Source organism: Oryx dammah, unplaced genomic scaffold (assembly GCF_014754425.2).
Source record: "Oryx dammah isolate SB20612 unplaced genomic scaffold, SCBI_Odam_1.1 HiC_scaffold_20, whole genome shotgun sequence".
In the NCBI taxonomy this organism is placed as follows: domain Eukaryota; kingdom Metazoa; phylum Chordata; class Mammalia; order Artiodactyla; family Bovidae; genus Oryx; species Oryx dammah.
The window spans coordinates 45,365,681-45,377,618 of NW_024070204.1; the positions used below are offsets into that span (position 1 = coordinate 45,365,681).

The following is an 11,938-nucleotide window of genomic DNA, read 5'->3' on the forward strand; positions in this document are numbered from 1 at the left end:
GGGAGGACAAAGAGGAAGAAGCAGGAACTGAAGGACCGAGGAAATTCATGACGCAGGGGAAGGCAAGGGCTCTTCTTTATTGGAGGAGGCACTGTCAGCTTTTGAGGCGCAAGACCTGAACCCAGAACGGTACACGAAGGCTGAAGCAGCCATTCAGCAGGCAATCCATGTCATCTACGATGAGAAAAAGAGAGCTACTACTCAGGCATCACAGGATCATTTTTTCAAGAAGGTAGATAATTCTGTCTGCAGAAAGCAAGGAACCAGAACCTGTGCCGTCAACGTCAGGGGTGAGTGAAACTGCAGCTTGCCTTCCGTCTCCTGTTGCTGATGATCCTTCAGCTCTGCTATCTCCCACTTCCTCTCCTTCCTCCAGTCAGTAATTCTTCTTACCTGTTCACTGGATGCCAGATCCTGTTTACCAGCTCTTATACTGCACTACTGTACTTTTGGGGCTTCCCTGGTGTCTCAGACAGTAAAGATTCTGCCTGTAATGCAAGAGACCCGGACTCGATCCCTGGGTCAGGAAGATCCCCTGGAGAAGGGAACAGCAACCCACTCCAGTATTCTTGTCTGGAGAATCCCATGGACAGAGGAGCCTGGCAGGCTACAGTCCCTGGGGTCACAGGGAGTCAGACAGGACTGAGAGACTAAGCACACGTACAATATCAAAAAAAAAAAAAACCCACCCAATCAAAAAACGGACAAAAGACCCACACAGACATTTTTCCAAAGAAGACATACAGATAGGTAAAAGGCCCATGAAAAGATGCTCAACACCACTAATTATTAGAGAAATGCAAATCAAAACCACAATGAGTGTCACCTTACACTGGTCAAAATGGTTATCATCAATCAGTCTACAGATAAATACTGAAGAGAACGTGGAGAAAAAGGAATCCTCACACGTTGGTGGTGGTAATGTAAACTGCTGAAACCACTATGGAAAACAGTTTGGAGGTTCCTTAGAAAACTAAAAATAAAACCACCATATGATCGAGTAATGCCACTTCTGGGTATATATCTGGAAAACATGAAAACTCTTTAATCTGAAAAGGTACATGCACCCCAGTGTTCGTAGCAGCGCTACTTACAATGGCCAAGACACGAAAGCAACTCAACAGGTGACCTTAGAAGATGAGACACGCACACTGGAGTATGACTCACCACACAAAAACCATCCTTCGCGACAACATGAATGCAGTGTTATGCTTAGTGAAAAAAGAGAAAGATAAATGCTGTATGCTATCACTTACGTGTGGAATCTAAAAAAATAATACAAATGAATCCAAACATAAACAAAAACACCCAGAAAACAAACTTATGGATACCAAAAGGGAGAGGATGAGGGGGAAGGACAAATGAGGAAAGTGGACTTAACAGATACAAACTACTACACATCAAACAGATAAGCAACAAAGATTTACTGTGCAGCACAGGGAATTATGCCAAAATCTTGCAATAACTTATAGTGGAAAAATCTGCAAAATAACCCCCAATCATCATGCTGTACACCTAAAACTAACCAAATATTGCAAACCACACTTCAGTTTATAAAAAAAAAAAGAACTATATGGAAATTATATACTAAGATCTATCAAGGTAGTATATGGGTCGACCAAACAAAAACTGGACCATTATTTAGTATAAGATTTTGCAGAAAACATACCTTTATTAATGACTTCACTAACAACAATGCTGCTTAAGCTAAAAAGATATCTGAAAATGCTTTACTAAATAATCATATAATTTTCCTTCTAAATTGGTTGTGAGTACAATCTTATAACTAACATTAAAACGCCAACCACCCCTGCTAGTTTGTCTTGTTTGATAATTTTATGCTCATTTATATACTGATACAATACTAATAACAAAATATAATAAGCATTATGATAAGATTATACTAGATTCTGAAATAGAAGAAATCCTCATATTATGAAATATCTTAGGTATCATCAGGCTACCCCAGTGGCTCAGCGGTAAAGAACCCACCTCCCAATGTAGATGTGGGTTCAATCCCCGGGACAGGAAGAGTCCCTGGAGAAGGAAATGGCAACCCACTCAAGTATACTTGTCTGGGAAATCCCAAGGACAGAGAAGCCTGGTGGGCTACAGCTGATAGGGTCTCAAAGAGTTGGACACAAATGAAGCGACTGAGCATGCACGCATCATCACAGAAGTTTTAAAAACAAGAAAATATCGCTTTAAACTTTTAAAACTGTACTTAGCTTATTTTTAAAATATATAAATTCTAGAAATATATCAAGAGTATCTGATAAGGACTTTTTATAACTTTCAATTCTGCCAACATTCCCAAAATGCATCCCTGACAACAATATCGCTGGGCATAGGGGCAGGGGGGTGGGGACAGGGTGCCAGGGGCAGGAGGGGGCACAGAGGGGGCAGCCTGAGATAGTCACTGATGAGGTGTGACCGCTCAGTGTGAGTCAAATTACAACTGGAACTCAGTCATAGAACTGTTTGTCCACCACAGGCATCATTCCTCACATTCAAATTCTTCCATTTTTCTCCCTAAAGCCTTTCTTTCCTCTGTCTCTAGTTCCCATATAAGCCCTTGTCCTAAACACTCATTTATTCTGCTTTATTTTCTCCTCTCTTTTGTTCCACCGGTATAACATAAGAGATCAGCTTCATTAATCTTCTAGAGAAGAAGAATGGAAATATGATCAAAGATAAGAATTTACCAAGTTTAAATTTTAGGGTTCTAAAAACCTAAGCGGTTTAATCACTGGTTGCCCAAAAGCATTCTTTGTTTCTTTTCCAAGATGATGATGACTCTTCATAGATTTCCTAAAAAACAGAACCATAACAAGAATTCAAAAGAGAGCATTTTAATAAATGCAAATATACTGGAATAAATCAGGCAAATGAATATCACAACTATTTAAATGTGCTCTTCTTTTAACAATCCAATGGACATTTGCATAAGGCATTGAGAACAACAAAAATAAACAAACATGCTTCCTACACCCATTCAGTCCAGTAGGAGAAACAACAGACAAGAAGCCTTAACAAGGCAAGGTGCCAACATCGAGAGGAATAAACTGCTAAATCTACTCGGGACCACAATGGGCAATAGCCTGGGCAAAGTTATGTGGGGAAGATGGAAGGTCTTTAAACATTTTGTTCTATTCGACATACCTACTACTTCCACATTTCTAAACATGCTTTTCCAAAGGCAGAAGGGATGTTTCCATTAGCTCTGAAATTAAAGAGACCACCACAGAGGTTCCTAAACAAGTCTGAGCTACATGCTGGGGCCAGCTGCTCTGTAAGTGCCTGCCCTACCCACCCGCCCTCTTGCCTAGGTCACAGACAATCTTAAAGCACAGGCCGGAACCAGAACCAGACTGGAATTTAGACAATTTGGGGACGGAAGGGGAATAAGAATATATCACTTTCTCTTCTCTCTCTCTCTCATCAGCTTCTATGGGATTGGCCACAAAGTTCAGGTTTTCCCATTTTACGGACACCCTCTCACCTTCTACAGACAGAGACGCAAACAGAAAGCCCAGCCAGTCCTCAACATCCCATCTCCTGCTCTCTCATCTACTTCGTCAGCTGGCTCGCTACTCTTTCCTCCCAGGTAAAGAAGGCTCTTTCAGCCAGGCTCACAATTCATGCTGGCATGCTCTTTCTACCTTGCTCACTCCAGGGGCCTGGCTCATGGTCTAAATGGCGGCAGCCTTGCTCACAGCCAAGCAACCAGATACCTGAGCTTCACTAAGACAGATTCCTTTCACACACGCTATCTTCTAGTTCTTAAGTCTCCCCTTATAACAATGGGTTTCAGTGTTTATTCAGAAAATATGGGTCACTAAATTTCATAAGCGCTGGCTCAGAGTCCAATTAACTCATCTCAGCACTGACTGAAGCAGGAGGCTCCTAGGAAGGACTCGCCCTCTGGCCCTTCACTCTGAGCCCTGCTCTGCTGGGCAGTACATTCCTCAGCTTTGCATTCAGCCACAAGCCGTGGGCAATTCGAGGCTCTCAAGTGTAATCACATGTGTCTAAGGAGGTCACTATACCAGGGGAGAAATCAGGGAGCTAGGCCTTTTCATCTCTTCAGGATGCTCTAAGAGGGAACTATTTGCTTTTATTGATGGGTCTGATGCATGGACCGGAAACAAGCTAGACCTTCAGACTTAGGGTTTTAACCCACTCTGCATTTTCTCCACACAGGCAATATCCTTTTTCTTCCCCTGAAATGAAGGCATTCTAGGAGAAGGTTCTTCTGCCTTGAGAAATCTGTTTTAGCCATTGCCTAAATAGCCATACATGATTCCTGCTCTCCAAAGGACAGACCCTCTAACTCAAGGGAATTCAATTCCAAGGGATACTACTGCATATATGAGCCACTGGAACATTCCAGACTAGGAATTCTAACTGTTACCACTTGCTGAGGTCTTCTCCCAGTCATGCATTATCTGAGGCATGGATTTTCCATGCTTAGAAAGAAGATTATTACATAAACACCCTATTTCATAGATAAAAGAAAACAAGATTCTATAAAGTCAGGGAAGGCCCATGAATATATACTCTATGTACTCTTTTTCTTTGTCCTTTAAAAATTCCTAAGAAAAAATCATGCCCAGAGAGAAAGGTAGGTATTTTTCTAACTTACTTTTTTCCATATGGGCACCCTGGCTTTTAAAGCATCAATGGCATAGCTCACAGCTTCAAGGGATGCAGCCCTGTGGGCTGAGGACACAGCAATGATAATGCTTGCTTCTGTCACTGGAACCAAGCTTTAACAAAATGAAGACAAAAATTCATCATCTCCTCTGAAGCTGCATGTTAAAGAATCAACACGTGGGGGAAAAAAAAAATTCCACTGAAATCCAGCAAACATTTAGTTCCTAGAACTAAATATCTGAGCTTCAGCGGTAAAGAATGGTAAAGGCTCAGTGGTAAAGAAACTGCCTGCCAAAGTAGGAGACACGGTGGTGTTGGGGGTGGGGGGGTGTTCAATTCCTGGGTTGGGAAGATCCCCTGGAACAGGAAATGGCAACCCACTCCAGTATTCTTGCCTGGAGAATCCCCATGGACAGAGGAGCCTGGCAGGCTACAGTCCATGGGGTCTCAAAGAGTCAGATACAATTGAAGCCACTTAGCACAGCACACAGAACTAAATATCCAGTTCTATTTTACCTAAACATCCCATTTAGTTAGAAAACAGTAACTCATCTCAGTTGCATTTAGCAGAAGCCAAAGCTGTGACCAACTTGTTAGCATGTATCCACTAGATTTATTTGATGGGGACCAAGAACAAAGGGACCTCACTGATTCAACAAGTATCTGATTCAAACAAGGCACAAGGTCAGGTAATGTCTAGAAATACAAAGCAATCACATGATGAATATAACATAGAATTTAAAATACTGAATAGCAATAAAGAGTAAATAACAGAATTGGTAACATTATTAAAAAATATAGTAGATGATAGATTTAGTCCCACTGCTGGGTTCTTTACAAAGCCTGGAATTACACTCTTCTTAGAGATACAAAAAGATAAACTAATTTCATGACCTCAAGAGGCTTTTACATCAAAAAGTCTCAGACTGTCATATAAACAAAGTCCCAACTACAAAACAGTTCTTTTAAGGGTCTCCTGGCCTTTAGGCACACATCAGCACAGGCTGCTGGGCACATGGCCTAAGAGTCTTGCACATTTGGACTTTGTTACAGCATCTACTACTGCTTTTCTCCAAATGTTACAATATAACAAGCAGCCCTTAAAGGCACAGTCCGCCAAAATGATACATGAACCTCCCTCTCAGGGTAATATAGGATGCCAGGGAAAGATCTCAGAATCAGAATTAGTACAAAGGTGGAGAACAACTATCCTTAAACTTTTACACTGACAAAGGAAATCATACCCAAGTCGATGAAACACTGCTATGTGTTTAACTGGCCATTTCTGTCTAATGTCACTACAAATTTTTCTTATCTCATTTTCTGCCATTGGTAGATATGCTTCATACTCTAAGCTAATGACTTTTTTCCCTTCGAAATTATTCCTTGTAGTCCCTGAAAAAAAAACAAAAAACAAAATAAGGCTTCTCCTTATAGTTGAAATAGCCACACAAATAAAAAGAAGGGGGGGGATTATTTTTTAATAGCATACCAGTTTGTGTAAAAATTTGAAATTTTCTAAACACAAAGACTTGATTAGAAGATCAAAAGATAATTATCACAAAGATGAGGAAATAAAATGACACTGATTAGCCAGGTTTACTGAAAACACTCAAAATACAAACCAGTATATATTCCCTAAGAACTAAGATTTGACACTTAAAATGGAAAACATCATGCTCCCAGATTATCATTGTTATTATCACCATTTTTTCCCCTCAATATCTGGAAAACACAGAATTCTCTATTAATAATGACTTTTATTCTACTTTTTTTTTTGTCTTTAAACATAGATTAATTTAAAGATTATTAAAGCAAAATAAGAACTAAAAATTTCCAGTCACCACCATGGGTAATCTCGGCTTACTGCTCAGGATCTTAAAATCCTCTGACTATTAACACTTGAATAGGAGAAACACTTGCTAACTTCAACCGTCTTGGACAGTCAATAGACGCTATGAAAATTAAAACTCACCTACAAATAGGGATATTGCGCCACAGATTGGAGAAATCACCAGCTGTGAGACTTCATCTACTGAAAGTTTCTCAGATGTGAATTTTATTATATCTTTAGATTTCTCTTCAACTTCATTCATATCTTTTCTAGAAATAAGATATTACAAAACCTTAATATGGAGAAAGAAATGGCAACCCACTCCAGTATTCTTGCCTAGAGAATCCAGTGGACAGAGGAGCCTGGTGGGCTGCTGTCCATAGGGTCACACAGTCAGACACGACTGAAGCAACTTAGTATGCATAGCAAACCTTAATACAGGTACTAGGGTCAAAACACCCAATTTATCGGCTGTATTTCAATGTATATTTTTTTCTACATTAGATATGTTCAGTTCAGTCACTCAGTCATGTCCAACTCTGTGACTCATAGATGTTAGGAGGCATGATTTGAAATATGATGATAAAAATAAACGTAAAATTTTAGCAGAACTCAGTAATTTACAAATACCCCTAATGAATCAAGCATGTTATAAGAAGTTTACCATTAACATCATCACTTAAAAGGTAATCTATCTCATAGGCCGAAATAGTCCCCATTCTAGAACTGCTACTCTTACCTCTTCATCCACAGGTACATCACCTCTAAACCACTATGTTACCAAGCAGTACACTCAGTACTGGCTTTTTCTTTATCCAAACAGGAGAGCAAGCAGAAATGATGGAGACTCCACAGGAACTGGGTTCATTTCATAATCAGGCACAACCCAGTTAAGTAACTGAGGGAACAAGGGAATGAACTGAAGGCCTATTCATCAGATGCTACAGGTCCTTTGCACATATTTCATTTCATCCATCAAGGATCTATTACATACTCACCAAGTATCAGAGATTGGATATAGGCCAGGGGACAGAAGACCTGGCTCCTGCACTCAGGGCACTTATGTTGGAGCAGGAACAAAGCAATAAATAGGAATTACAGACAGGGATAACTTATAGAAACAGGGTTCTGAGACACAGCATGGGGCTGGGGAATGGGTACTTATGAGGATACTGATGACCACACTACTGAAGAGAAAAAAAAAGAAAAACTCCTGGATTATTCTGATGCTACCAGATTTCAGGATGTTTCAACCTCCTGCATGTGCCACCTGAGTTTTTTCCACTTTTTCTTGCACTCTGATATAGGTAACCCAAACATCTATGAACTTCAGACCACACTGAGTCCCATAACTTGATTCTATAAGAACAGATCCTAAAAATGCATGTTAGAAATCTTGCCAAACACACTCAATACACACTGCTGCTGAGTACCTTCCTAGTCTTCTCAAAGGACAGCTCTAATCACACACACACACACACACACACTCTCTCTCTCTCTCTCTCTCTCTTTACCCATGGTGGTGATATGGCGGCCACAGTTTTCAAATAAAATTGAGATACATATCTAACAAAGAATTGTATTTTTTCTAAATAGAAGACCTTGCCAGGTGACTTGCTTTGCAATATTTATTCCTCACTTTTTGGGGGACTGTCCTCCAGAAGAGTGGAGAGAAAAAATGAGCAAAATAAACAGGCATCCATGGCTTGTTCTTTTCTTTAATGCAACCAAAGTTTTGCTGTCTAGGATGATACTTACTCTTGACTTTGAAATAAAACCACTATCAAATTAAGAAAGTTTTCTTTCATTCCTAACTTACAATTAGGGATGACTATTAATTTCTACATTATTTATTTCTCAGTTGACAAATTAAGCCTCATTCTGTTTGCCTCTCCACATTATACTAAGCAAGGTTCTTACACATTATACTCAGACGTGGACTACATTTTTATGTAGCAGAAAGATGACATGGATCCTAGAGCCATCTGCAATACAATTATAACAATATAGCTATCTTTTTGTACCTGGAAAATGGCAAGCTTTTTTTTTCCTTAGGAAGAGAAATATTCTTACTTTCCAGCTATGCAATTTTTCTACATTTCTCTGTACTGAGGAAAGCTATTATCTAGTATTAATAAGCATTATTTGTGGAAAGGTACCCAGAAAGTCCAATAATCTGACTTCAAATATTGGCTCTCCCACTTATTAGCTATGTGATCATGACAAGTTTTTTTAACTTTTTTGAATTTCGGTTTTCCCTTCTGCAAAATAGGAATATTAAAACACCAGTGTCTGGCACTGTGTCCAACACAAAATAAAAGCTCAACTGAACCATGTTAAATCAACAGAGTGAGCATATCAAAATGACACTGAACTGCAAAGATGACAGGCATTTGTAAGTCCACCTGCACCAATAAAGAGCTGGTGCAGGCAGTCTTACAAAGAGTATAAACAATATACAGGTTATTATCTGTATGATCCTGCGCCACAACACTGGTTAAGAAAAAAACTCTCACATACCCAGGTGGCTCAAAAGTACTACCCTCCACTAATGGGAGGGATAATGGCAATTTCGTCTCCTGATTGAAGGAGGAGGAGCTGATCTCCAAGCTCGACATATTCTTGACGAACAGCAAATATCACCTGATTTCTGACATCAGCCAATCTGAAGGGCAAAAAGTATAATTAGACCTATCAATGCTGTTAGGTCCTAAATCTCCTCAGCTGCAATTAAAATTACATAAATACTATTTTATGAAGCATCCTCTACAAAATGACTAATTAAACTCACTCATATTTTGCAAAGAAAGTATATTATCCACTGAATGGAGTAAAATTGCTAACAACTCTTTACTGGATGTTGGGTGTCTTAGGCAATTAAAGAAACAAACAAACAAACAAAAAACCACACTAAACTGGAGACAACATTCAGACCAAGTTAAAAAAAAAAACAGAAACATTTATCAGTGCATGCCCTCCCCAGGAGCATTCCATCTAAGGAAACAAGTATGCTAAGTATACCCTGTAAGGTTCCAAAATACCAAGTGCCTCTCAGCCAGGTATTGATACAAGGTTAAAGAAAGTAGGACAGAGGCCCAACCACTTCCACTGATTATCAGGGCACTTTAAGAACTTAAAAAGATATGAAATCATGAAGGAATAGTTTTCTTTTGGAACACACATTGTGGACTGTCTGCTACACAGCACTAAACCTTCAAAGTTAAACATCTACAAGGATTAAGTGACAGTATGGAACACATTCAGGTAAGCCAATTTTATACTTTGTTCCAAAGAAGACTCATCTGAGGTAGGAACAAGAGCAGTAAAATTAGACAATTTTCAAGAACCAGAAAAAAAATAAATCAAATATTGCAAAAATGCAAATTCAGCAGCAGCTAACGTTTATCTTTCATTTTTCTTTCAATCTTAAAAATTTCTATCTTGAGTTCTCTAAAGAAGGGGTGGGACATAAAAATTTAAAGCACACATTTTAACAGAATTTGTAACAATTTCATTTAATGCTATAAAAATGCAAAATCTAAATTTTCAGTATTATGTAAATTATAAAAGCTAATATAGTCATGTCTCTTTGGGAGTATCTCAGCTCACTGTGTTTTTTAAGTAAAATATCAAACCTTTCTTAAGGAACTGTTTATTTTTAAATACTGTAAGTTTTCAGAAAAAACACTGCTAATGATACTTTTGACATTAAATATGGAAATCAACATTAACTTCTTACTTTTATCATTTACTCATGCATTTTTAAATATTAAAAAGTGCTTATCATATACATTCTACAAATTTTTAAGTACCCTGGATGGCGTGTTTCTATCTCATTCCACAGCTGTAATGCTTTTATTTCTTGCGGCACTGAAATGGTCTCAGAGCGAATTCCTGCTATTTCAGCGCTTTTTGCAAAATACAACACTTCCACCTGAAAAGAAAGAAAACGTATTTAACAGTAACAACTCATAGCCCTTTTCTGACTCTCAACGCGGGGTTTTGTTTTTCAAATGCATTACTTTAATCAAAGTCACTTTTGACTAAGTTAGAGAAAATTAAAGTGCCCATAAAAATTTCAGTATTATCCACAATTTTGAAAAAAATGTAGGCTTTATAAGTACAATTCAGACTTTCAGATGCTTTTTAGTTTTATAAATGTACACGTGGCACGACTAAACCTCTAACAATATCTTCTTAGAAACCATGAAGTTGGCCTTTAATTTACATAAAATTATAGCACCTTTTATAAGCACTTAGGCAGTGAACAAATGTATGAGTCAAGAGATTAATTACACAAATAAATGACCAAATAAGTTAAAGACACGTCTTTCACGGTTATCACGACCTTCGATTCCAGTCTACATTACGCTGAACCCAGCTGTCCGGGATTATGTTACGAAACATACAAACCCTGATAGTTACAAAACCAGGTGGGTCTGAAACACAGGATAAACTGGTATTCCCCAGGACAAACCTATGTAAGACAGCCTGGTATCCAAGGGATCCGACCAAGTAAAATAACCCACCTGGCACTCGGAGCAAATCATTCTCTACGAAACAAGCGTGCTTGAGTGCTTAGTCACTTCAATTGTATTCGACTCTGCGACCTATGGGCTGCAGCCCACCAGGCTCCTCTGTCCATGGATTTCTCCAGACAAGAATACTGGAGTGAGTTGCCGTGCCCTTCTCCAGGGGATCTTTCCGACCCAGGGATCGAACCCCCGTCTCCTGAGGCTCCTGCACTGAAGGTGGATTTTTTTTTTTTTTAACCGCTGAGTCACTAGAGAAATCACGAAACAAGCAGAGGTCTGCAAATAATCAACGGTTGGCCAATGCACAGATGCAGCACTTTTACCTAAGAATTCTTAGTTAAGAGCATTTCTTTTTAAATTGAAAACTTAGCTTCTTAGGAAAGAATAATCTGAGAAGCGTTTAGGAAACAGCTGGTCTTCTGGGCCGTCACCCGCATAACTAGACTTCGCAGAAATCGACTTGACTTTCTTTGGGGAGGCCAATAGCAAAGCCTCCGAAACGGGGAGGAGCCACCACCGCGGTGGCGTCTCCGGGGTCTGACTGACCAGGGCCGCTTCTGCGGAGGAAAGGGCGGACACATCCTTACCTGGCACCGGGGGACCATCCCGCCAGGGAAATCTCGCCGGGTATCCCGGCCGCGGAAGCGGAGGCGCCAAGAGGCGCAGCGCGCAGGCGCAAACTGCCGGCCCAACCTGCCGGCCCCTTCCGCCCCTACGGAGCATGCGCAGAGCTAGCTCCGCGCCGCTGTTTTCCTCGCTTTGTTTGCGCCGCGGATCCCTGAGTTTGGTGTTCTCTCGCGGCTGGGTCGCGTTGGTGGGCGAGAGCTGTGGCTGGCATTCAACGGTTAAAAGGCTGACCACGCGTGCCTTTATCCTCAGACGAGGGGCCGAGGTACAGGAGAGCAGACCCTGG

The 11,938-nt window shown here is 40.0% G+C and overlaps 1 protein-coding gene across 5 annotated transcripts; it reads right to left on the reverse strand.

Annotated features, from left to right (window-relative positions):
* Positions 1-1,407: 1,407 nt before the first annotated feature.
* Positions 1,408-11,720, reverse strand: MOCS2 (molybdenum cofactor synthesis 2). Of its 5 annotated transcripts, XR_005724753.1 has the most exons (8): positions 11,613-11,712; positions 10,303-10,424; positions 9,011-9,155; positions 7,230-7,388; positions 6,632-6,759; positions 5,901-6,051; positions 4,646-4,769; positions 1,410-2,811 (listed from the first exon to the last, which is right to left on the reverse strand). XR_005724753.1 is itself a non-coding variant. In XM_040262263.1 (7 exons), the coding sequence occupies exons 3-7, from the start codon at positions 9,106-9,108 to the stop codon at positions 2,743-2,745; spliced, it is 570 nt and encodes a 189-aa protein (XP_040118197.1). In that variant the 5' UTR covers positions 9,109-9,155; positions 10,303-10,424; positions 11,613-11,720; the 3' UTR covers positions 1,408-2,742. The 5 variants fall into 5 exon arrangements, 4 of the variants coding, with proteins under 4 accessions (XP_040118197.1, XP_040118196.1, XP_040118195.1 ...); XM_040262263.1 differs by lacking the exon at positions 7,230-7,388 and having other exon boundaries at positions 1,408-2,811; positions 11,613-11,720; XM_040262262.1 differs by lacking the exons at positions 7,230-7,388; positions 9,011-9,155 and having other exon boundaries at positions 1,408-2,811; positions 11,613-11,714.
* Positions 11,721-11,938: the final 218 nt, after the last annotated feature.